The sequence below is a fragment of the Poromitra crassiceps genome (assembly GCF_964638095.1).
Source record: "Poromitra crassiceps genome assembly, chromosome: 3".
In the NCBI taxonomy this organism is placed as follows: domain Eukaryota; kingdom Metazoa; phylum Chordata; class Actinopteri; order Beryciformes; family Melamphaidae; genus Poromitra; species Poromitra crassiceps.
In genome coordinates this window covers 12,232,391-12,259,471 of record NC_139625.1, presented here as the reverse complement: position 1 = coordinate 12,259,471, position 27,081 = coordinate 12,232,391, and the positions used below count along the sequence as shown (strand labels likewise).

Here is a 27,081-nt window from a genome sequence, read left to right as displayed (position 1 = left end):
AAGAATCCAATATCTTTTGGATCTGTGATAATTACATGTATTTTCTGTGCCTGCGATCATACGGAAAAAAATAATAATAATAATGAATAGGTCAACAAAACATTTTTGTGAGCTCGTCCAACAAAGAGGAAGGAAGCAGCGATGGTCTAACCTCATAATACAGAAGAAGTTTGACAAACGTATACTGGCACGAGATGTGGTTTCTTTCTCCCCTCAGCTGTCTGTGTCTCTCTTCCTGCACACAGACAACGTTTTAAGCTCACTCTGTATAAAGGGGAAAGGTGTCAGAAGCAGAGAGACAGAGTGGCTGAGCTGAGCTGACGTGAGGATGATGGGGTGCACCTGGCTCTGTGTGCTGCTGTTATACTGTGAGTACAACACTGACTCCCTGTCTTCAAATGCTACAGAATGATGAAAAGAACAGAGCATCAGTGGTTTGTCTAATGTCTTTGTCACTGACAGTTTGAATCAGAGTGGATGTTAGTCAATATGTTTCATTATATTGATGAACGTCAGGCTCTTCTGCCGATTGCCTTTGTTGATTGTCATGTTGACAGTTTGATCGTGTCTGATGAGGTCTCCATCTTTCTTTTAGTGCTGAGTCTCCTGGACCATGGACACGCTCAAGGTGATGACAGAATGTTCTCTATTCTCTTTATCTATTCATTCAGGGAAGATGAATCTCCACCTATTATTTATAGCTTCATCTTACTATCTCATGCATATCATTTTACTGTATGTTTCTGCACAACTTATGACTAAGTTTGTCAAATTGTATATTGCTCAAAACAAAGCTTGAGTTGTTCCTTCTAACTGTGTAGTGCTGTATGTGTTTGTGTTGGGAGAACAGATGCTGTGCTGACCCTTGAACCCAACCGGCCCCATGTATTTACTGGAGAGTCTGTTACATTCATATGTGACATGAGGGAAGGAGAGGAGACTGACTGGTGGTACAAATTAATCCATGATGGTCACGAATTTGAGGATTATAGAGAGTCTAAACGCATCACACAACCATCTCTAGAAACACTCCACAGTGGTGAATACCAGTGTGCTGGTCATCACAAACGTACAAGCTATATAAAAAAAAGCAATAAAGCCACTCTGACTGTATCAGGTAAGTCAATGCACTTATTTTATCACTACCATATTGTTGACCACCTAGCAATTATTTATTACTCATTAAGGATGTTGTTCCTCCCATGGAGATATATGATAATAACCTTGTTTGGTACTGTGCTTGTATGATGTATAAATGTAATTAGGATTTTAAACTTTGCATTATAAGAACTTTTTAGGTTCAGCCTTCTTAAATGTTGACTGAAAAAGCTAAGCAGGTGGTGTAATCCAACATTATATTATTTGGTGTAAAGAACTAACCATCCAACACACACACACACACACACACACACACACACACACACACACACACACACACACACACACACACACACACACACACACACACACACACACACACACACACACACACACACACAATCATGAGGGATACGATAACAAAAATGATAAGAAGGGCAGAGTTAATTCCTCACAATCAAGAGGTTCAGATATTTATAATAAACTATGTGATGCAGTCTTCTTTTCTGTGAACTGTAAGAGGACATTAAGTTAATTAACTTAGCCTATTTATGTGGCTCATTATTAATTTGTAGGAAATTATAAAGAGGGTGAATCTGTATAATCCTATAATTAACCAAATAAATTTGAATGTCAATGTGGAATTTAAAATGTCCTGATTGTATTATATTTAGCAGTGATATGCTGCTACAACACTTGCTCAACATAATATTATATTATGCAGTATGTGATCTTGTGACTGAGCTGATACTGAAACAGGCTCTTCTGTTGCATAGATAGTGATGTCATCCTTTACAGTCCTGCTTCTGCCTTTGTGGCAGAGCCAGTGAATATAGGCATCATACTCAGGGAAATGGAAACTGATAGTTTATACAAAGATGGATCATAGTTATAATGGACACAAACCACCATTCACTCAAGTCAAGTCAATTTTATTTATGCTCCTGATAGATGGAACAAGATTCAGGACTCTCAAATTGGACCGACTGGTCTCTATAGAGTCATTCAAAGCCCTACTTGATCGCATAGGAATTAAGTTATTTTCTAGATAACCCTGATTGGTTGCTTTGGAACCTTTAATGAGGCAGAAAGAGGGGAAGCCATTTTAAGGATTTTAACAAGATAATTTAACTTTTTTTGTGCAACCAGACACAATTATTCAAAGTAGAGTATTTTATATACATCTTAAAACATGACTTTAGGGGGTCTTTCAATCATGAAAATATGTATTAACTAACTTCATGCAATGAATTATATGTTCGGACAGTGTCGTTTTAAAGTTTTAAGATTTTGGAGTCTGACAGTTTGTACGTGCGACTTCAAGCAAGCTTGAATGCAAGTCAAAAACCTGAGTTCCCATCACTTTGTAGCTGTCAGCATGGCATAATTCAACTTGTACAGTGTGTGCATACTGTATAGCTGTGTTTGCCTTCATGTGGTGACTTTACTTGTAAAATGTGTTCCTTCTAAAACCAAACAGCAGTTAAACCAAAGGCCACACTGAGTGCTGACACAACAGCCATACCAGTAGGGGGCAGTGTGATGCTGACCTGCTCTGTGGAGGGCTCTTCTGTCTGGAGGTACTACTGGAACAGACTAACCACAGACTCTGACACACGGATCCTGGAGAATGGTGCACCCAACCGCAACAGATCTATCAGAGTCTCAGAAGCAGGACTCTACAGGTGCAGAGGAGGGAGAGGAGACCCGGTTTTCTTCACACAGGAAAGTGATGCAATCAATATAACCAAACGTGGTGAGTTTGCTTTGGAATAAAACTACATGTATACATGATCTTTAGAATTAATAATGCTATTACATTTGTTCTGTTGAATTTATATTTATTTGTATCCTAATTGGGTATTTTTCTACTAGTTGCAAACAAGCCTGTTGTGATCCAGCCATGTGAGACTGGGTTGTACGTGCAAGGTGTACCGGTCTCCCTATTATTGAAGCATCAACTGAAGTATCAACTGCATGCAAAATTTGACTTTGGCGTACAGATTGCATGTGTTTTCAAAGTGTAAAACCAGTGTTATTTGTACACCATTGGATGTCTACAATGAAAATAGGAGTGAATTCTTAGAATTGTATTTACTCAGAGTAGTAGTACAGATTTTAGTAGTATAAAAGGAACAAATCTACACAAATAAAGTCACCGGGGTAATTTTAATAACGTAATATTCGTGTGTTCAATGTTAGTCAAATGTAGACTTGACAAAGAGCTTCTACGAGTTTAATCAAAACTCTGTGTGTGTGTGTGTGTGTGTGTGTGTGTGTGTGTGTGTGTGTGTGTGTGTGTGTGTGTGTGTGTGTGTGTGTGTGCGTGCGTGCGTGTGCGTGTGTGTGCGTGTGTGCGCGCTTTAATAGTACCTCTCGTAGCAGAGCCTGCAAGCTCTTCATTTCTTGTGGGTTTGATCAGTGGACTGGTCATTTTACTGGTCATACTCCTGGTGGTGCTGCTGCTGCTGCTGTGGCTAAGCAGAACGTTCAAAGGTGAGACCTTTTCCTTAGATGATTACTCAAAATCCGATCTGATCATTCAAATTCGCTGAGCAACTATCTCTTATGGCATGATACTGAATAGCAGAGGAACAATTTGTAAAGCAAGACTAAAACAACAAATCTTTTTCACAGATCTATGTTGTGGCAGGTAAGTACAGCACCGCACCAGTTCTCTCATCTTGATCATAACAGTGGTAACTTCCATGTTATTTACTACATTTACTACATTTATTAGGCCCATCCAGTCTCAGAGCTCCAACCAGGGCTCCACTACAGCCCAGAGAGAAGATCAAGAGAATGGACAGACTGTTCTCCATGGTCAGCCTTCAAACCAATAATGATTGCTTTTCAAAACTAATAAAACACTAACATTTATAACAATCACTTTCTAATCAAGAGCTGTTTTTTTAAGAATCCTTAAGATTAGAAGTTTTTGTTGATTTATAGTTAAATCTAGCACTGAATATTTTTTTTAATATAAACTGTTGTTGTGACACAGCATTGTACCTCGCAGATGGTAAACATAATAATCAAACACTGTTTCACACTGAACCAAACCAAGCCAGTACTTTCTAATGTTGGCTCTACAGTATGAAACTATTAATGCCTTTTCTTACACCTGGGTCCTGACTAACCAAAACTTATAGTAGCCTACCATCTTAGTTTTAGAGCCGCTGATTGTTTTAATCAACGCCTCTAAAACTAATCAAAATTGTATAGATATCTATCTCTAAAATGACATTGCCTTTATTTTTACTGATGTGTAGGTGATGTGCATGTCTATGGAAATATCAAAGACTCTGAAGACACTGAAAATGGTACAGTACTTTATGATTAACAAGGATCAGTTAGAAATGCTAGAATCACAGAAATAACAGAAGTAACTGAAATAGGGGGGGGGGGGGGGGGGGTATCTACATTCAGGCGTCCTGAATGAAAGCCATTCATTTGACCTTGTCTTTATTTCTACTTATAGCTGTAGGTGATGCTCATGTCTATGAAACGATCAAAGGCTCTGAAGACACTGTTAATGGTACAGTATTAACTTTATGATTAACATGGAGCAGTTGGAAATGCTAGAATCACTGAAATCACTGAAGTAAATGATTTTCAGGCGGCCCTGCAGGTGAATCCAGTAACACCACCTATTCTTTGATTGAACTCAAACACTTTCACAAGAAAGGTGAGTACAAAAATGATTTACGTGAAATGAATACAGCAATGCCGACATATACAAATAAAATAAAACACTTTTTTAAAATACATTTATCTGATTTAAGCTGATCCAGCGGAGAGCTCTGCCTATTCTGATGTGAACATAGGATCAGCCGCAGGTAAAAATAATTTATTCATAATCCTCACTAATACTTCACCCACAAGATAATTTACACACACTCCACTGAAACTATCACAGCATCATTATGTAGGCTACTAATTTTACCAGGTGTAATCCTCGGTCCGGATTCAGTTCAAATCACCTCAGTTACTTTGGCTGTTTGCTTTGGGTCATCAATGCCCAGATATTTCTAATGAGACAATTAAAATATTTCCAATGTGACAGATGGAAATGCAAATGCTAGAATCACTGAAATCACTGAAGTAAATGATTGTTTGAAATTCCAATAAGCAGAAAAAAAAATCTACATTTCAGGCGGCCCTGCAGGTGAATCCAGTGACGCCACCTATTCTAAGATTGAACTCAAAAACTTTCACAAGAAAGGTGAGTACAACAATTATTTACATGAGATGAATACAGAATAGCCAGCAATGCTGAAATATAAAAAGAAAAAAAGGTAGGGTTAGGGTTATTAATTTTACCAGAAGTAATCCTGGGTCAGGATTCAGTTCAAATCACCTCAGTTATTTTGGCTGTTTGCTTTGGGTCATCAAATTCCCAGATAATTCTAATAATGATACAATTCAAAATATTTCCAATGTGTCAGATAAGTTCCAGATAATCGCTGGAGTATAAATAAAGTGTTTTAAATACATTTGTATCCATATTATATCCATGAGTGTCATGTCCATTCAAATCAAGGGGCATGTGCCATCTCCAGTACTTTCATATCCTGCCGTGCCATCTGACATGTTTGTATAGCTTTTCTTGTAGTCTAGCCATGATGTTTCAGATTCACTTCCTCAGTTTCTTACACAAACAAGCTGATCTGTGTTTCAAAATGCTGTGTTTCAAAACGCAATCTATTGGTAACAGTGAGTGTTGGGCAAGTTACTTTCAAAATGTAATATACTACATATGACTAGTTACTTTCATTTGAAAGTAATACGTTACTTTACACTACTTTTGCATTACTTTCACCAAAATAACTGCACTAGCTGAATGACATTGCCGGCCCGGAACCATCCCGAAAAATAATTTAAACCCTCTTGAAGTCAGTGTAAACCGTCGAAAATTCAAAAATGTTATCCTTTTCCTTTGTTATTTTCATCATACATTTTCACAATTCAATTAGGAAATGATTGTATCTTTATTTAAATATGTGCTTTGATCCCAAAAAATTTACTCAATTTGTAACTTGTGTTACTTGACCTAGTAAATATTACTGAAATGGTATAATATTACTGAAATCATATTGGTAATAAGTTATATTACTGAGTTAATGCTAAAAGTAATATATTACATGTAATATGTTACATTTGTGATGAGTTACCCCCAACACTGGTAACAATAGCTGTGTACAGTGTACTGGTTCTATTTCATAATATTCACTCTGTGTTTCGCTTATGCGAAGCATCTCATGCGCCCCTAGCAGAAAGCCCTATTTCACTACACCAATCCTGATTGGCCGGTAGACCAATCCTCTGCCCGTAACTGATCCAGAGCAAACTAAGAGGAGAGGAGACTTTGTCAGTGAGGGTGTGATGCCCAGGCCCAGGCCTGGGCCCAGGGCCAGGGCCAGGGGCCCAAGAGCTCAGGGGGCCCAAAACCCTCATAATTTACATTAACAATACAAGCTCAACACACACATAACTACAGACAATTTAAGACAATATAGCTACCAAACAACAAATTACTTCATACCATAGATTGACTTGAGCCTAGCAATGCCATGTTAGGCTTTACATACAGAAATACTGTATTACATTTGAATGCAACTCATATCAAAGACTCCTTGCTAAAATTCATTGTTTACTCCAATTCATTGTTTCCATCATATTTTTTCAAAGGCCTGCCTGAATGGAGACTAAAGCTGCCTTCACAATATAAGCAATATTCTCTTACAGCGAGGTAGAGCAGAGACAGGTCATATAGGTCAAAGTTTAAACAATTTGAAACTTTAAGTTGTGAAAACGATCTCTCACCCTTAAGGCCCAATTATACTCTACGTTAAAGACGGAGAGGGACAGAGCCTTCTGTCTGTACTCTGCGTTCATTTCGTGCATTTTCTGTCCGTCCTCTGAAAGCTTACGGATACGCATGAAACGCAGCAAAGCCACATACACACTCATACTCATACTCATATTTGACTCTCTACTGCCCACTGGTGAATGTATTGCTTAACATGATACCAACGTGAAAGACGCATGGAAGTATGTGTGGGCAGGGACGATAATAACGTTTGAAACAGACGCATCTATTTACGTATGAAAATGGAGTATATGAGCCGTTAGTTTTGATTTATTTATCTTTTTCATTACTTTGTGCACTTTACTGGCCATTTGTGCACTTTATTCTACTACCTCACTTTACCGGTCGCTGCGTGTCTGCACTTTACTGATCGCTGTGCACTTTACTGATCGCTGTGCACTTTACGGATCGCTGTGCACTTTACGGATCGCTGTGCACTTTACTGATCACTGTGCACTTCACTGATCGCTGTGCACTTTACTGATCGCTGTGCACTTTACTGATCGCTGTGCACTTTAATGCTACCTTGCACATTTATCGGTCATTGTGTGTCACAAACAAGGTCCTTGATGTTTTATTTAGCCTTTTATTTATTCTAACTACATGCATGTAACATGTTTAACATGCTACTTTGTGTTGTTCTTGTCTGTGTTCTTATCTGTATGTCTATCTGCTGCAACTCAATTTGCCCTTTGGGACACTAATAAACTTGAACTTGAACTTGAACTTAGTCTACAGTTAGTAACAGGGTGAGAGATCTTTAAATTGTGAAGATCTCTCACCCGCAGTTACCAGGCAGGATTAAGAAAAGCCTGACTGTGGTGAGCACACTTGGGGAAGTCGTTTTCAGCCGACCTTTTCTTAGCAGTTCTTCCAGTGAACAGGTTTTCTCTGACCGCACAAAATGCTTGAACTGGTATATTATTTTAGTGTTAAAGATTAATTTGAGGCCTAATGTATAAAGAAAATATGGCAAAGCTTATAAATAATTTAATTTGAATGTGTGGTGCCGTCCCCAACAAGGCACTCGCCCGATGTGATATGGATAATCCTTAATTGTGTGCATGTGCACTGTGAGGGGGAGGCCTCTATGCATCCAGGCCCAGCGGCCCGTCATGTCATAATCCGCCTATGCATGCAGTTTTCTCCAAAGTAGTATACAGTATATGGAGAAAACTATTCCAAGACAGTACAGTATACATGCATTTGTAACTGTTGTAGGTACAGTACGAGTACTTTGGGAATTTTGATCATAGTGTTTTCACCAGTTCAGTACATTGTCATTGCAAAAGTTGAGCCTACTGGCAGCGGCAATCTTATTTGGAGGAGAATCAAAATACTCTGGTCTACGTGCATCTAAAATGTAAATTGAACTAATGCTTTGTGGTCCACAGAATTATCAGCTGCCGCTGAAATTCAAGATACTGATTCTGAAGTCAACGCGGGAACAACTCTTGGTAATATTGATTTTCTTTTTTATCATACTTAGAGCTAATGCTGCCATATCCTATACATATTTTGTCTTCTTTTTATGCTGCATTCGACAGATAAATGGGTTACAAGAAAAACTAAAATGACAGACAGCACTCATACATCTTCAACTGTAGGCTTTATCTCTGTGGCTCTGTGAGTTTTTAAGTTGTTTGCTGTGTTTTTTCTTCAGATCCCTAAAGAGAAGTGCATCAGCAACCAAAGTGAGAGAGACAACATGGACCACAAGAAAATGTGAAAAAGAGAATACATTCTTGCTTACCTGAGGCACTGTATCATTTATACAACCACACAGTAACTGCACATTCACATGCGAATTCAAGCACATGCCTTTTAAACTGTATCGCCTTTCTGAGCACCTATACAAGTTTATTATATGCCTATATTCCAGCCTTATAGTCTGTATGGGTCACAGGGGGGGGGGGCACACACTATAATTGTACGCACCTCTCAAGTATCACACTTGCAATCTATATATAGGTCTGTAAAGTACTTGAAAGTGCTTGCATTTAGCCTATATAGCTCAACAGTGACCACCCACTTTTTCTAGAAGAGAATTATTCCTCATTGCACAATAATGTATGATATTTATGTTAATATAAGGAGCTCCATCTGGGCCCTTCTTGATCTAACTTCGTTCTCTCTCTTTCCTTATTAAAAAAAAAAAAAAAAAAACTAACCTAAACTTGTACCACTGTTCCTTCAGAAGTTGTAGTTGTCATAGACTGTGCTGCATAGTTGATTGCTCTATTGCTGACAAAAAGTGTGTTATTGTAAGTCGCTTTGGATAAAAGCATCTGCCAAATGACGTAATGTAATGAGCTGAATGTGTGACTGCTCTTTTGCTTGTTCGATTTTATTCATTATGAGAGCTGGAAAAATATCTTATTAAAGTTTCTTAAAATAAGATGTGCAGAGATCTACTGATTATTTCCCATTGATTTTATTATGTAAACACAGACTTGATGACACTGCTTATTCAGCTTCCAAAAGACTGTACTGTATCTCTCTGCTGCTGCTGCGGTGATGCTGCGGCGGAGTGGCCGGGCAAAATGAGTAAGAGCTGGTATGCCCTATAGGTGATAGGGTGATAATTCAGTATAATTTGTCATCTTTCAGTGGTATCATGATGACATTTGACAGGTAATTATATTCTAACTAGTGGAATACGCGTCCCTGTGGGACTGACCATTTGAGTCAGGCCTCGCTCACAGAGTTGGCTCTCTCTTCCCAGAGGGTTTTCATAGTCCACTTGTCACCTGTGCTGCTCCGGAGCTCCTCCACTCTGGAGCTCTCCAGGGTGCTGAACCTGTCTTGAGTAATTTTGGCCACTAATTAGCCATGTTTGTCTGTCTGTCTGTCTGTCTGTGTGTGTGTGTGTGTGTGTGTGTGTGTGTGTGTGTGTGTGTGTGTGTGTGTGTGTGTGTGTGTGTGTGTGTGTGTGTGTGTGTGTGTGTGTGTGTGTGTGTGTGTGTGTAATTAGAGAATAATATAATGACTGCTTTGATGGTTCTTCTGTTGTCTCTCTACCTGATGTGGACTAAATGAGGGCTCCTTGATTATATGAAACAAGGCCAGGTCGAAACCTGGCATAGCCCCGGTGCATGGTATCGTCACGCATTTTTTCCAAAGGTGGGTTGTATCATTTTAGATAGTTATTGTCATGCTAATGCCAGTGCAAGTGGTCATTTTTCTGATCAGTTTGTTTTTAAGTACTTATTTGACATATAAAAAGGGATGATTGACAGCTGTGGCAGCCAGTCTCAAGCCATCATCTACAGGCTACAGGCTCTTCACCTTATAGATCTGTTTTAGATAGAGAAGACACTGCTTGGTAAAACAAAAGGAAGACACTGCTTGATCTGTCTACCAGACTGTATATCGATGGACCGCAATAAAAAGGACATTGTTTTGAGAAAGCTGCGCGAAGTTGGTTGGGGACTTAAGTAAGTTCAGAAAATAATGTGTTTTATTAGTTACTCCAGCTACGTTATCGTTTATTTTAATACACAATGGTTTTAATGGAAGCAGACTAGCATTAACCGCTTGTCTGTTTTGCCGGTTTTTGTCGGCTTCATATTACTCTAACCTAACAACCGATAACGATAGCTGGAATAACACAATAATAGACACATATTTTCAGAACTTACCAGGTTTTCCAACTACCTGCATATGCCAGGAAATGTGTTTTATAATGTTAACTCCCGGGTCTAACCATAACATGGGGCCTACACAAGTGTACACAACAACCAGCCAATAGCTAATCGCTAACGCGTTAGCGTTAGCTTACAGACACTGGAGGTTTTATTTTTGGTATTAAAGCAATAAACGTTTTTATATAGATATCTCAGGGAAGTGCTTTGACTGTGGGGATGTTCGTTCAATCTTCACAAGCTCCTCTCTTAGCTGGATATACAGAGAAGAGACCAGGCAGGCTGGCTAACATTGTGTAAAACAGAAGGAACACACTGCTTTATCTGTCTACCAGACTGTATATCGATGGACCGCGTTAGCTAGCTAATTAGCCATGTTAGCTGCCTCAGTAGGTAACGTTAGCCTATAGAGAGTATTGATCTGACGTTTATGTTAGCTACTCCTCAAACCTGCGGGTGATAATGGTTTATGCGATGCGATGTATGTTGAAGCAAGACAACGTTTTAATGTACCTTGAATTTGACAAATTACGACGGGTCGTGCTCACGCAGATCTAAGCCCTGGCCATCCTAGGCTCAACGCGAGACTCATCAGTCATTCGGATGAGTCTTGCATTGAGGCTATGGCCATCTGTATTTTTACAAACGCCGAAATATTCCCATACAGCCAACGTTTTTAGATGGGGGAAAGTTCAGGGGGGTCCTTGCGTTCTCCTGCTTTATCACACACATGATTGTAAACACACAGGGACAGCACAGCTCCTCACAGCTCCTCTCTACTGTGCGTCTGGCATGCAGCAAGGGGGAGGGGCGCGTAAGCTGCATTCTGCAAAGCGACCTGGGCACGTTTGTCTGATACCGTGAGGAAGGTATGACGGCAAATCTTAGTGGGGCAGCGGCGCCCTCTAGTGGCCGGCCGCCATTTAGTCGCCTAAAAAGGTGCATAATAGTCTTGGCGACATGCGGGAATGTAAGGCCCCTGGTGCATTACCAGCACCGGGGCCAAAAAGGTTGAGGATCACTGGCCTACATAGATCTCTCTCTCTCTCTCTCTCTCTCTCTCTCTCTCTCTCTCTCTCTCTCTCTCTCTCTCTCTCTCTCTCTCTCTCTCTCTCTCTCTCTCTCTCTCTCTCTCTCTCTCGCTCTCTCTCTCGCTCTCTCTCTCTCTCTGTGCTGTGACTTCCATGACGCTACACACTGCGGTGCAGCAGGTGGCAGTATGCACCTTTGATGTGTGGGTTTGTGACTGCGACCTGAGAGAAGAAGAATGACGTCACGCATTTCAGCCGGACTGACAGCTGCACACTAGTGCCGCGTCTCTGTTTCAGCAGAGTATTATTTTTATTGTGCAAAAGACCTGAGACCAGTTAAAATAGGTTCTCAACAGGCCACCGGGGAGCAGATCCACGCGCTGCAGAGAATGCTGGCTACAGGAGCAGTAAGTTGCACAGTGTCATTCACTTCTGCGTACAGTAACAGGCTAGGTAGCTAACGTTATGCTAACGACGTTGAAAACTGCATTAAAAAATCACTCAATTCAATAGTGTAAAATGAATAAGTACTCTTTTACTTATATTTATGTCCACTCTTGAATTCGGCATACATCCAATACACCTTGCAGCTCTACAAGTAATAGTTTTAGATGTGGTTCATAAGTTCTGCTTGTGGTGCATTTTGTTAGGTCACTCAGTGGTGTATCTTAGGTGAACCAGTTGTAGGTAAATGTTGTATTTACCAGAGTGCCTTATTGATTCATACAAGGTAAAAAGGGGTTTTCTAGGTGCGTATGTGTAGGCTAGTAGGCTACGTTTGCTGATGAGCAAGACATAAATTGACATCTTTTTTGAATGGAGTCTGGCTCCACGGTTGTCACCTTAAAAGAAAGAATGGCAGGTATGGTCTGGGAGAAACCCTTTCTGTGTTGTTTTCAGGCTGTTAAACCACAGCGCTCTGTTGTTTTCAGGCTGTATTAACCACAGCGCTCTGTGTTGCTTTCAGGCTGTTAAACCACAGCGCTCTATGTTGTTTTCAGGCTGTTAAACCACAGCACTCTGTGTTGCTTTCAAGCTGTATTAACCACAGCACTCTGTGTTGTTTTCAGGCTGTAACCACAGCGCTCTGTGTTGCTTTCAGGCTGTTAAACCACAGCGCTCTGTGTTGCTTTCAGGCTGTATTAACCACAGTGCTCTGTGTTGTTTTCAGGCTGTTAAACCACAGCGCTCTGTGTTGTTTTCAGGCTGTTAAACCACAGCGCTCTGTGTTGCTTTCAGGCTGTAACCACAGTGCTCTGTGTTGTTTTCAGGCTGTTAAACCACAGCGCTCTGTGTTGCTTTCAGGCTGTTAAACCACAGCGCTCTGTGTTGCTTTCAGGCTGTAACCACAGCGCTCTGTGTTGCTTTCAGGCTGTAACCACAGCGCTCTGTGTTGCTTTCGCTTTCAGGCTGTTAAACCACAGCGCTCTGTGTTGCTTTCAGGCTGTATTAACCACAGCGCTCTGTGTTGCTTTCGCTTTCAGGCTGTTAAACCACAGCGCTCTGTGTTGCTTTCGCTTTCAGGCTGTTAAACCACAGCGCTCTGTGTTGCTTTCAGGCTGTATTAACCACAGCGCTCTGTGTTGCTTTCAGGCTGTAACCACAGCGCTCTGTGTTGTTTTCAGGCTGTTAAACCACAGCGCTCTGTGTTGCTTTCAGGCTGTAACCACAGCGCTCTGTGTTGCTTTCAGGCTGTATTAACCACAGCGCTCTGTGTTGTTTTCAGGCTGTATTAACCACAGCGCTCTGTGTTGTTTTCAGGCTGTATTAACCACAGCGCTCTGTGTTGTTTTCAGGCTGTTAAACCACAGCGCTCTGTGTTGCTTTCAGGCTGTATTAACCACAGCGCTCTGTGTTGTTTTCAGGCTGTAACCACAGTGCTCTGTGTTGCTTTCAGGCTGTATTAACCACAGCGCTCTGTGTTGCTTTCAGGCTGTATTAACCACAGCGCTCTGTGTTGCTTTCAGGCTGTAACCACAGCACTCTGTGTTGCTTTCAGGCTGTAACCACAGTGTTGCTTTCAGGCTGTATTGACCACAGCACTCTGTGTTGCTTTCAGGCTGTATTAACCACAGCGCTCTGTGTTGCTTTCAGGCTGTAACCACAGCACTCTGTGTTGCTTTCAGGCTGTAACCACAGCCCTGGCACAAGTGGATAGAGAGAAGATCTACCAGTGGATCAATGAGCTGTCCAGTCCAGACACCAGGGAGAACGCGCTCCTGGAGCTCAGCAAGAAACGCGAGTCGGTACCAGACCTGGCGCCCATGCTGTGGCACTCCTGTGGCACCATAGCTGCCCTGCTGCAGGTGAGCCGCTGCAGTGTTTTTCCCACAGGTCGTCAGTAGGTCACGTGATGTAGAGGTAGTCTCTGAGCTATGAACCGCTGGCTCTTGAAAAGTATTAAAAGTTGATCAATCAATTTAGGGAAAATTAAGGCCCATTAAAAAGTGTTGATCACCATTTCAGAGACGAGGAATGGAGACTGGGTGGAGACTCTGGAGATGATGCGCCACTTGTCCTCTTCTCCATACTTATACTCCCACCAGGATTCCTGCATGTATGAGGTCTGCCAGCAAGTGGCTGGCACAATTTCCCATAGACGGGAGTGAGACCAACCAGAGACGGTTCAGATTGAAAGTTGTTGTCACGTTGCTGCTATCTCGTTCTCAACACCTTTGGTGAGGTCTGGTGGATAACTGCTTCTCCATGGCAAGACTAGTCTGGGGCCATTTCCTCTGCAGTTGCGGATCAGTGGTGAGGGAGCACACGAGGAACTTCCTGACTGACTTTCTTCCCCTGCATCTCTTTCAATGCTAGGAAATTGTCAACATCTACCCATCAATCAACCCCCCTACGCTGACGGCGCACCAGTCCAACAGAGTCTGCAACGCCCTCGCGCTCCTCCAGTGTGTGGCCTCCCATCCAGAGACCAGGTAGCAGACAAACACGTCCAGAACACACCTTCATATTTATTCAACTGATCAAAATTGCGCTGAATGTCATGGAATCCTATAATAAGAAAGCAAAGTGTCTGTCTGTGAGCGAGTGAGCGAGCAAAATTGTGTTCGGCCACAGTAGCCTCACGGTGTTCCAGCACACTTCACACAGTATTATCCCTATACTGGATATCAATGTGCGGATCGCTAAGTCTGATTAGTGTATCTGTCTCTATAGCTAATTTCCCCCTTCATAACAACTGTAGGGGGGGTATATAACTCACCCATTTACACAGTCCATAGCTGGGAAAATGACCCGACTTCTCACTTGGCTTATGCCCTCAGTAAACACTTTCCTAATGAGTTCATGATCTCAAACGCTATTTTTTTTTCTTCTTCAATACAGTATGATGTTCATTTGTTAAATTATCGTCCCATTTTGAGTAAAATAGACAGGAAAGCAGACTATGTTTTGGGGCGTGATTGACAGGTCGCCTGTCCAGTGATCGCGCAGCTCGCCGATCAATAGCAGGCGGCACTGTGGCTCTCTAAAAAAGAAAAGAAAAGAAAAGATGGTGACGGTCAAAATGCCAAGCCCACAAACCAATGGGTGACATCACGATGGCTACGTCCATATTATATACAGTCTATAGTTAACCAAGGTTCCTGACGTTCACTTAGCCTCTTATTCTGTGACGGATCAACTACATGTATGTAACATGTAAACATGTCACCTTATTGTTCTTCTTGTCTGTGTCTTTATCTGTATGCCTTTATCTGCTGCAACTCAATTTGCCCTTTGGGACACTAATAAACTTGAACTTGAACTTGAACTTGAACTCTTACACTGTTGTGTTTTGTTCCTCACAGATCTGCCTTCCTGGCTGCACACATCCCACTCTTCCTTTACCCGTTCTTACATACTGTGAGCAAAACACGGCCGTTTGAGTACCTCCGCCTCACCAGCTTAGGGGTCATAGGTAAGCAAACTGAGTTCCATTGATCTTTTAACACTAAGTGAAAACAATTCTTGGGTCGCACGTCTGCAAACCTCAATTTTTATTCTCACGGTTATCGTTGACCTGCATCCAATGACTTTTGATGTGGGTACATTTTTTTCTACCCTTCTAATTGGGGTTTGACCAATATGGTGTGGTGGAAAAAATCCACTGCAATGCCTTGCCGATTCATCAATAATTAGATATCCGTTTTAAATGTTCATAGGAGGTTTTCTTTATTTCCACAATCATCTCTCCGTGCACGGAGGTCTCCTCTTGTCTACATTTGACAATGCAAGAGCCCCGCATTATTGTTTACTTCACATCATATACTGAAACTATCGCCCGCCCTCTTCTGGATCCGTTCATTCAACCTCCCTCCAACTCAGTACTTCTCCATGACGTCCATAGTTAATCTGATGTTCACTAGAATACATAACAAATCCAGTCTATAGTCACAACAAGACACAGGTTCCCACAGGAACCTCTATTCCCATAGACACTTCCCAAAACAAGACATATGTTCTCACAGAAACTATTCTGTACAGCAATCTCCTGCAATGACTGAAGAACACAGTTCACTAAATACAGCATGGAATTGCCATAGCCAATAACTAATCAATCAATACACACTTGATCAATAATTTGCCATTACAATGGGTTTATGAAGGCTCAATAAATTCAATCAATATATTTGAATGGAAGTGGTCAACAGATTTCCACGCAAAGAATTACAAATATGCAGTGTTTCCCCCCAGAATTCATGTTTTGTCAAGGTGGGAAATCCTCTCAAACAGCATTTACAAAACTAAAACAATTTTAATTAGGGATGTTCGATATTGGCTTTTTTACCGATATCCGATATCCGATAATGTCCAACTCTTAATTTCCGATACCGATATCAACCGATATCAACCGATACCGATATAAGCGGGCTTTTTTTCCACCAAAATTTCACGTAACAAGTTACATAATGTAGCTTATAATGTAGCTGAAGAGTTTAATATATAATATGCATGTTGTGTTAAAGTTGTAAGTGTTAGAGAAGCGAGCTTGTGACCAGAAGGTCGTCGGTTCAATCCCCGGGACCGGCAGGATAAATCTGGGTGGGGAAAGTGAAAAGGCAGCGCTTGCCCCTCCCTCATTACCACCACTGAGGTGCCCTTGAGCAAGGCCCTTAACCCCAACCGCTCCAGTGGAGCTGCTCAGTGGCCAACAGATCAGACTGTGGTTGTACTGGTCAGCTTCCAGGTATGAATGTGTGTGTGAATGTGAACAGGGCACTCCTGAAAAAGAGAGCATTGCTCTCAGTGAGACTCCCCCTGTATTTAAAAAAAAAAAAAAAAAAAACGGCATGAAAACCGATACCGATATTTTCCGATATCGATTTTTTTATGCTAATATCGGCCGATAATATCGGTAGGCCAATAATATCGGACATCCCTAATTTGAATGTTTTTGTCCCATTGGTTGGCGTCTATAGGTGCTTTGGTGAAAACAGACGAGCAGGAGGTGATCAACTTCCTGCTGACCACGGAGATCATCCCCCTGTGCCTTCGCATCATGGAGTCTGGCAGTGAACTGTCTAAAACGGTACCCTGACGTTATCAATGAGCCGTATTACTGTAGCCAGCCAGCTAGTTTTCCACTACAGCGGGTATGATTTTAAACCACTACAAATTCAAATACAAGAATACAAGTGATGTTTAAAACCAGAAGCCAGACACTGATACAGATACTGTAAAACTAAAGAAATACAGACTCAACTCATCTCATCCACCACCGATGTGTAGCACCCACCTGGGTGATGCAGCTAGGTGGCCATGATGGGGGAATTTAGCCACAGCACCGGGGGTTACACCCCTGTTTTCAAATATATGATCCCACTCTCTTTTTCTATGATATCAATGTTCAAATCTGCTGTCCAAGTTCACATCATAGCATAGGATACCTTAACTGTCTGCTGGAAAACCATTGCATAATAGATAGCCGCCTCATGTCCCAGACCAGGGGGGGTGAGTACTTATTTAAAAGAGAGATTCTGTATTTTACTCTTTACAGGGGTGTCGAACTCAATTTCATCCCGGGCCACATCAGCATTATGGTTGTCCACAAAGGGCCGGTTGTAAATCTAACGCAATATAAATGTATCTAGACTACGTGTTATAATATTTCATATTGCCTCTGATTCGATTAATATTGTTCTTTACTAATAACTTAATTAATGAATAACTTAAATGAATAACTTAACTAGCTCTGAAAGCAGAATTATAGGGAAAACAATGGCAAACAGACAACTAGTAGCCTAAAACTTTTATTCGATTTAACAATAGCTATTTTAGCCGCATTGCGGAGAATTGTATTGTGCAAATTGTATTCTTTGCCAGCTCTCGCGGGCCACATAAAATGAGGTGCCGGGCCGGATTTGGCTTGAGTTTGACACATGTGCTTTAACACCACAAATGCTTGTTTTCCTTCTTAGGTTGCAACCTTTATACTGCAGAAAATCCTCCTGGACGACACGGGGTTGGCATACATCTGTCAAACCTACGAGCGCTTCTCCCATGTCGCTATGATTCTTGTAAGTTCCTCATGCCTTAATTATTATGTAATACTTATGTATGTACTTATGTATTTTAGGGATGTCGACGGTTAACCGTTAACCGGTTAACCGCCGAGAACGTCTTTGGTCGGTTAAGCATGTCGGTTAAACGGTCAATTTCCATGTTAATTTGCATATAACAGTGTTGCCAATGTGGCGATTCCCCCCCCTCCTTCGTGGTCAGCAATGTAACATAAGTATATTAAACGATGGGGCAAGTATTAATCAAGCTAGATTTGGAAATAAACACATGGTTCATGTTGATTTTATCTACCTGATGTCTGATCAAACGCATTCCGCAGCGAAGCACACACACAGCTGAACACCTGCTGCAGCCACACAGAGTCATAGTGAAGTGAGCGCACTGACTGCCACGCCCCTCTGCTGCTCCTGTCTGAGCACACAGCTCAGATGTGCTCTGTGACCATTTCAGAATGATGAACACACCCAGCGAAACAATCAGCTCATACATGTTCTATAGTTTTGTTAACTCCGTGTGTGCTGTCATTAGCCTACTTTTTCTTCACTGTCTCATTCGGTCTAACGGCCGGGACACACATCTTGCATGTGCGTGTGCGTGGCGTGCTTGCTGCGGCTGGCAACTCTCTCCCTCCCTCTCTTCAGTGCATGTTCATCATGCACACGCATGCATACGCTCGCACTCAATGATGAAACAGTAGTTTTTACCGTGTTACAAAAAATGACATGAAGCGGTCGAATTGACGATTGAAAAGTATCAATTAACGTTAACGTTACTGTCCAACACATGGCAGTTCGGATAAATTGTTTCACAAGATACTGCGTGCGGAGTGCTGACTCGTTTTTATAATGTTGTGGAGCCCTGCCAGGCACAGAGAGCACAGCCCTCGCCGCGTGTGTGAAGAGAGAGAGCGAACGGGTGAGACAGAAGCAAACTATTTTTTGCAGATCTCAAAAGCAGGTAAACCACTGTGGGATTAGTGAGACTATTGCTAAAAGAGAAGATACTGTAGTGATGCTGCGCACTTTGTCAGTGCGCCCTCGCCTGCAGCCTGGGCTGTCGTCCGCTCAAACAGTACTTCACGGGGCGGCTGCGTGTCAATTGACGTGTCCTTAATATGCAATGCGTGCAGCTCTAAGCAGTATAGCCTATCGGAGGAATGTTTTTGTTTAGATGGCTGGAGGGTTCAACTTGTCTTCTCGTTTTGTTAATGTGTTTTTTTCTGCTTGTAGATGTAAAAATAAACGCTTTCTACTGAAAAAAAATCAAGCATTTGGTAGCCTAATGGTTTAATGGGGCACAGACAGTAAAATAGCGCATTTTAATCTTCTCGGTTAACCGACAGTTGTCGGCTAATGAGTGTCGGTTGTCGGTCAAGAAAAATTATGATTTTCGACATCCCTAATGTATTTGTATGCCTCCGTCGGCGATAGCCAGGCCGGAGGCATTATGATTTTGGGTTGTCCGTCCGTCTGTTGCTTAAAACGTCCACTTGGACTCAAGGATGAACTGATTGGATTTTGGTGGTCAAAGTTCAAAGTCACTGTGTCCTCACGAACGCCATTTCCAAGCTCGTTAACGTGATATCTCAGGAGCACCTTGACGGAATTTCATCAAATTTGCCTCAAATGTCCACTTGGACTCAAGGATGAACTGATTAGATTTTGGTGGTCAAAGTTCAAGGTCACTGTGACCTGACGACCGCCATTTTCTAGCTCGTTAACTCATTGAGTGCCAAGGACGAGTATGTTCGTCAATTCGTTTAGTAACGTAGAGTGCCAAGGACGAGTATGTTCGTCACTTGCGTTTTTTGACGGTGGGACGTGGATCAAAGCCAGATCCATCTCCTGTGAAAGTATGGTGGATGTTGAATGTGTAAAAGCTATTTTAGGGACCCATTAGGTGGCGACAGTGCTCTCCAGATTAGAGAAAGGCGAGGAAAAAAGAGAGAAGAAGTCATGGGGAAACGGAAATCGCATCGATATGCATGAAGCATAACGTTAGCTGTGCCTGTGAACAGCAGTCAATCTGCTGCCACAATTGAGCCCCTCCATCTCCGCTGCGATAGCCCCTCCATATGATTTAGTTGCCGACACCAGCGTCTTTCTGAAAAGTTACATTATTCTCAGCTGGGGGCCGGCGACAGGCTGTGAAAAAGCGGGGTGCAGCGCACTTTTCAGTGCAGAGCAAACGCAGAGCAAACACAGCAGAGCCCCAGAGACACTCCCACGGAGGAGGAGGAGGGGGGTGGGGCACGCAGGGCACTACAGCATACAACCATTGACAGTAAACACAGACCCAGACAGCAGGCTCAAGCACAGAGACAGGCAAACAAGCTAGAATATCTGATGCCCACCAGCAGTAAATCAAGACCAGCAAGAAGGTGTAGGGTCTGCGCACGCAGGGGCCAGCGCTGCTGGTTGCAGCTAAAAAATATTATTTGGCCAAACAAAATTCCTTTGTTTTCACTGTTTTATTGAAGGAAATTATTTTTGAGGTGTCATTACATCAGAAAATATTAGCTTCAGAGTCAATGATGTGCTTGAAATGCTTAATTTCACAAAAGGCTGAATATCTCAGATTCTAAATTGAAACGTGTGTTTTTGCTGAAATCAACCTATCTTCTCCGGCTGATAACTAAAGAACGGAAAATGATATCAATAAACTTTTTTTTGCAGATGATAGAAGAGAGTCTCATCGTTCTTTGTGCGTGTTCGGTGTTTACATAGTAATATCACACAATATTCTGTGGGCCTCGAGAAATCACTGAAAACGCTCTGAAACTCTGGCACTGGGAGCGTCCGTTCTCCAAAAGTGGCTGGCACTCAGAATCAGAATCAGAATCAGATATCATTTATTCGCCATTATGTTATGTAACATATAGGAACTTGTTTTGGCATTAACACTTTCAGTGCCACGGCCCTTGGGCAAAAGGTTGCTTGCTGTGCCACATAGGCCGCAATGCATTTTAAAACAGTCATATAATTTCTTTAATAATTACTATGTAAACACTGAACACGCACAAATAACGATGAGACTCTCTTCTATCACCTGCAAAAAAAAGTTTATTGATCCCATTTTCCGTTCTTTAGTTATGAGCCGGAGAAGATAGCTTGATTGAACGAAAAAAAGAGCTTTTTTTCTACGAGCTGAGATAATGAGCCTTTTGTGAAATTAAACATTTCAAGCACATCACTGACTCTGAAGCTAATTTTCTGATGTAGTCACACCTCAAAAATAATTTCCTTCAATAAAACAGTGAAGGCAAGGGAATTTTGTTTGGAAGAATAATATTTTTAGCTGAAACCAGCAGCGCTGGCGCCTGCATGCGCTGCTGGTTGCAGCTTCTTGCTGATCTTTTGCTGCTGGTGGGCATCGGATATTCTGGCTTGCGTTTGCCAACCCTGTCCTGCTGTCTGGGTCTGTGTTGTGTACTTGGCTCTGCGTGCCCACCTCCCCCCCTCCTCCTCCCCCCCCCCCCCCCCCCGTTGTGGGAGGAGTGTCTCTCTGCTCTGCTGTTTTCTCGTTTTCTCTGCCTGTGCTCAGCACTGAAAAAGTCCGCTAGATCCTGCTTTTTTACAGCCGCGTGTACCAGCTCCCATGCTTCGAGTTGAGAATAATAACAAATCCACGGCTGATCATGTGTTGCAGCGGACACGGAGGCTGTTGCAGCGGACATCGAGGTGCTCAATTGTGATAGCAGATTGGCTGCTGCAGGGGCACAGCTAAACGTTGCTTCAATGAAGCCGCTGCATACGGACGGATGCGATGCGATTTCCTTCCCCCCAATGACTTCTTCTGTGTGTTTCACTCCACGTTCTCTCATCTGGAGAGCGCTGTCGCCACCTAAGGGTTCTGTAAAATAGGTTAGACACATTCAATACCTCTGAATATTGTAAGAGGCGATGTAAGAGGCATAGATCGACACCCCCCCGTCAAAAAAAAAAAATCGAGTTATGACGCCATTTGGCGTCGCTGGCACTGTACGGTAAATTTCTAATGACGCCATATGGCGTCGCTGGCACTGAATGTGTTAAGGTGCATTAATCTTTCCATTAATCACTCAATGAGTTAATACCATATCTCAGGAACACCTTGATTGAATTTCTTGGAATTTGACTCAAACGTCCACTTGGACGCAAGGATGAACTGATTACATTGTGGTGGTCAAAGGTCAAGGTCACTGTGATCTCACAAATGCCATTTCTAAGCTCATTAATGCAATATCTCATTAACGCCTTGACGGAATTTCTTCACATTCTTCACATTTCTCAGACAAAAGTCTTGACAGACATGGGTATCAACTACTCACTTGTTGGCGGAGGCATATATCCGCGGTGCGGTCGTTCTAGTTCTGTCAATGTAGTGGTGGTCTTCAACAGTTATTGAGGGTGTGTTCACAATATAGTATAGATTTCGACTTCAAATATAATGCAAATACGAGTAATATTATGATTGTCAGAAGTAGAGAGGACAGAAAATGTGTATTTCCTGATTTCTTCCTGTCTGGCATTTCCTTTCATGTGTTTAATAAGGCTAAATAGTTAGGCCATAAAGATCTATTTGCTATATGGACATTTACAGTGTCGAAAGTTGTACGCATACATGTAAGCAGCAAACATGTTGGCTCGTACATTTAGTTTAGTGGCTGTGAAGACTTTTGTAGCCCACTATATATATATATACACTATATATACACTACTATACTATACACTATATGCTGCCCACCTGTGGCGTTACTACAGAAAAGGCAGCATGCGTAGACTCACAGTGGCCTATAATGACAGTATGAGGATACTGCTTAAAGCTTCAAGAAGCTGCAGCGTAAATCAAATGGACCCATGAGGTGTGCCCTGAATACAATCAGAATTAAATTGAAGTGTACATTCTTTCATCTTGGCCTTATGTCTTCCCTCCTTCTATTTCAGGGCAAAATGGTTCTCCAGCTTTCCAAAGAGCCCTCAGCCCGCCTGCTGAAGCATGTGGTGCGCTGCTACCTACGCCTGTCCGACAACTCCAGGTACCATCACCAAATTAACTCCAGGTACTATCACCAAATTAACTCCAGGTACTATCACCAAATTAACTCCAGGTACCATCACCAAATTAACTCCAGGTACCATCACCAAATTAACTCCAGGTACCATCACCAAATTAACTCCAGGTACTATCACCAAATTAACTCCAGGTACTATCACCAAATTAACTCCAGGTACTATCACCAAATTAACTCCAGGTACCATCACCAACTTAACTCCAGGTACCATCACCAAATTAACTCCAGGTACCATCACCAACTTAACTCCAGGTACCATCACCAAATTAACTCCAGGTACCATCACCAACTTAACTCCAGGTACCATCACCAAATTAACTCTAGGTACTATCACCAAATTAACTCCAGGTACCATCACCAAATTAACTCTAGGTACTATCACCAAATTAACTCCAGGTACCATCACCAAATTAACTCCAGGTACCATCACCAAATTAACTCCAGGTACCATCACCAAATTAACTCCAGGTACCATCACCAACTTAACTCCAGGTACCATCACCAAATTAACTCTAGGTACTATCACCAAATTAACTCCAGGTACCATCACCAAATTAACTCCAGGTACTATCACTAAATTAACTCCAGGTACCTAGGGATGCAGCGGTTTCCGGTTTGAAGGTATACTGCGGTTTGAAAAAGCCACGGTATCAAAACCACTAAATTTTGCCGTCATACCTTCTCCACGGTATCAGCTGTTTCCCTGAGAGAAAGTGCCCAGGTCCCTTGCAGAGACAGAGTGCAGTTACGCGGCCCCTCCCCCTGCTGCATGTGTGTGTAGAGCAATCAGTAGCTGGCAGGCCGCAGCTGCGTCATCATCATCAACGAGTCATCATTGTTGTGTGAGTGGCGTGCCGCATGACAATGGCTGCCAGAGAGGTGAAGAACCCCCCGAACTTTTTCCCCAGTCAAAAAAGGACAAAATCGGTAGTGTGGGACTATTTTGGTTATCAGAAAAATGGATGGCCAGGGCTTACAGGAGGAAGGACAGCCAACATGCAAGACATGCAGGCGAAGAGTGGCTGCACTAGGAGGCAATAGCCTACCTCAAACATGATAGCCCATCAACACCAGTCGTCCTCATTTGCAAAATTCAAGGTACTTAACGTTGTCTTGCTTCATCATGCATCACATCGGACATAACGCTAAACCATTTCCACCGGCAGGTTTGAGGAGTAGCTAACATTAACGTAAGATAAACACTCATGACTCATCATAGGCTATCGTTAACTTGGCTAATTAGCATCAGCTGACTAACGTTAACGTAACGTTACTTCTTGACTGAGTGATCACGTCTTGTGTAGGCCAGGCTGGCCAGCGCCTCGTTATCAAAAACATATTGCACTGAAGAGAGAGAAGTAACGTTCAATAATGTAGAAACTAAGACTCCTCCAGCCTGCCAGTGAATTGAGGCACAAACAGTGTGTGTGTGTGTGAGAGAGAGAGAGGGGGAAAAGACAAGCGCTCAGCACAGGGGCAGAGGCATGTGTGAGACAGAGGGAGAGGGGGGTGTGTGAGTGGGGGTGTGCGCCATCAACGTGAAACAATCATTTGTGTCCAGTGCAGTCAGTGTCCATCCGATTTTTACAAAAGATAAGCATCTATTTGATATTATGTGTTTTAGTTTTACATAAAATTAGATTAAATAAATCGTCATTTATGATAAGTAAGAATAGTACTGTACTGTTATATATCCAAGCACACACACATTCGCAACAGTTAACTGTCATTACAGATGTAGGTTACATTAACATTTTTTCTTCTTTTTTTAGGCTAGCAGTAGTACTGGCACCAGCGGAGGGGTATCCACATCAACAGCTGCAGAGACCAGCCAACAATTCAACATGCATTTGCCTATGCACCCAAATCCAAACATGCCAAATAATTAAATGATGCTGTGGCATACTTCATTGCCAAAGATATTTTTGTCATCATGGTCCCCATTCAACTATCATTTTGTTCATGGTAAAAAAAAAATGTTTTTTTTGTGCCATATTTGACAAGAATACATAAAGGTCCGCGATACCGTGATACCGTGAAACCGTGGTAATTTTCTCCAAGGTTATCATACCGTCAAAAAATCATACCGCTGCATCTCTACAGGTACCATCACCAAATTAACTCCAGGTACTATCACCAAATTAACTCCAGGTACCATCACCAAATTAACTCCAGGTACCATCACCAACTTAACTCCAGGTACCATCACCAAATTAACTCTAGGTACTATCACCAAATTAACTCCAGGTACCATCACCAAATTAACTCTAGGTACTATCACCAAATTAACTCTAGGTACTATCACCAAATTAACTCTAGGTACTATCACCAAATTAACTCCAGGTACCATCACCAAATTAACTCCAGGTACTATCACCAAATTAACTCCAGGTACTATCACCAAATTAACTCCAGGTACTATCACCAAATTAACTCCAGGTACTATCACCAAATTAACTCCAGGTACTATCACCAAATTAAGTCCAGGGCCCCGTTCCAATACCCATACTTCCATACTATTTAGTAGGCAAAAAAAGATTTAGTATGTCCCAATACATAGAATGTCAGATGCAGTATGCCAAGAGTACCAGGATGTTGTACTACATCAGCTCCTATTTCGGAGTATGCATCGATGCATGCTGCTTCAGCCAAACTTCCCCACAATCCTTTGCGCAGCAGGAAGTTATGTCTTCTTCTTCTTCTTCTAATGTTTTATGGCGGTTGGCAAACAACTTTTTGTGCATTACCGCCACCTACTGGAGTTACGTCGCACTGACTGAGCTGCATGTTCATGAATGAGATAATTACCTTTAAGAAAGCCTTGAAATATGTTAAAACCAAACAAGCATGGTGTGTACCAAAACATGCATATCTTGATTCCTGTTTAGATCTCTGACTTAATGTTTTTGCTTTATTTATTTTATTTTGTTTATTTGATTGTCTGTTCCAATTTTGTAAATGTTTAGTCTGAATTTTTTGTATAATGTACTGTTTGTTACTGCCAGACTTTGTTTATTGAAAAAAAAAAAAAAAACTCAAATGTGGCGCTGCGGACGTCGGCGGAAGTGAGCAAGAGGTCGGAGTTCAGGAAGCTCACGTGACGACAGATGTAGTGTGTCCCAATAGTATGCATTTTGCATGCATGCTGCACACTACAATCCATACTTTGTGAGGGCAGCGGCAGTACATACTACAAGAAAGAAGTACAAGTATGGGTATTGGAACGGGGCCCGGGTACCATCACCAAATTAACTCCAGGTACTATCACCAAATTAACTCCAGGTACCATCACCAAATTAACTCCAGGTACTATCACCAAATTAACTCCAGGTACTATCACCACATTAACTCACACACACTATAGGAATATTATAGGAATACTATAGGAATATTGTATGAGTACTATAGGAATACTAGATCCTTATTGCCAAATACAATTTTATTGTATCTCCTACTAGACAGGACATGACTAGGCAGGGCACACTTTGCAAGTGAAATTTATTTTTGTACAACAATAAAATTCACACGCACACTTGACGCGCGTGCTTCACCCCCGCTGCTACAACTCCATCCTAGAGGAAACACTGCACAAGGTGAAAAGAATAGCAGCCATCACTGTCGTGGCTGGTGCTTAAGTTGAGGCCAGACGGTGCAGTTGTTATGTTTGTGCTCTGTGTTTGTTGTGGGGTGTACAGAGCCAGAGAAGCCCTCCGGCAGTGCCTCCCGGACCAGCTGAAAGACACCACCTTCGCCCAGGTCCTGAAGGACGACACCACCACCAAGCGCTGGCTGGCCCAGCTGGTGAAGAACCTGCAGGAGGGCCAGGTCACCGACGCGCGGGGCATCCCTCTCCCCCCGCAGTGA

The 27,081-nt window shown here is 42.1% G+C and overlaps 2 protein-coding genes across 2 annotated transcripts; both read left to right on the top strand.

Moving 5' to 3' along the window:
- The first annotated feature begins 275 nt into the window (after window positions 1–275).
- Window positions 276–8,899, top strand: LOC310774062 (uncharacterized protein). Its single transcript, XM_083634122.1, has 14 exons — window positions 276–368; window positions 596–628; window positions 851–1,117; window positions 2,579–2,854; window positions 3,469–3,594; window positions 3,736–3,751; window positions 3,839–3,921; window positions 4,371–4,421; window positions 4,580–4,636; window positions 4,718–4,786; window positions 4,884–4,937; window positions 5,255–5,323; window positions 8,365–8,427; window positions 8,634–8,899. The coding sequence occupies exons 1-14, from the start codon at window positions 329–331 to the stop codon at window positions 8,639–8,641; spliced, it is 1,212 nt and encodes a 403-aa protein (XP_083490248.1). The 5' UTR covers window positions 276–328; the 3' UTR covers window positions 8,642–8,899.
- A 3,102-nt stretch (window positions 8,900–12,001) lies between these two features.
- LOC310772615 (CCR4-NOT transcription complex subunit 9) lies at window positions 12,002–27,081 on the top strand (the record flags this gene model as incomplete). The annotated part of the gene is made up of 8 exons (XM_083632461.1): window positions 12,002–12,052; window positions 13,772–13,951; window positions 14,463–14,578; window positions 15,452–15,561; window positions 17,063–17,172; window positions 18,062–18,160; window positions 23,090–23,181; window positions 26,913–27,081. Exons 1-8 carry the CDS (start codon window positions 12,035–12,037, stop codon window positions 27,079–27,081), a joined length of 894 nt encoding a protein of 297 aa, XP_083488587.1. The 5' UTR covers window positions 12,002–12,034.

Bases quoted from the DNA above. Each gene is read 5' to 3' on its own strand.
- LOC310774062 (XM_083634122.1), top strand. From the start codon at position 329: ATGATGGGGTGCACCTGGCTCTGTGTGCTGCTGTTATACT. The intron at 369-595 runs GTGAGTACAACA...TCTTTCTTTTAG, and splicing joins CTGTGTGCTGCTGTTATACT to TGCTGAGTCTCCTGGACCAT. The intron at 1,118-2,578 runs GTAAGTCAATGC...AAAACCAAACAG, and splicing joins AGCCACTCTGACTGTATCAG to CAGTTAAACCAAAGGCCACA.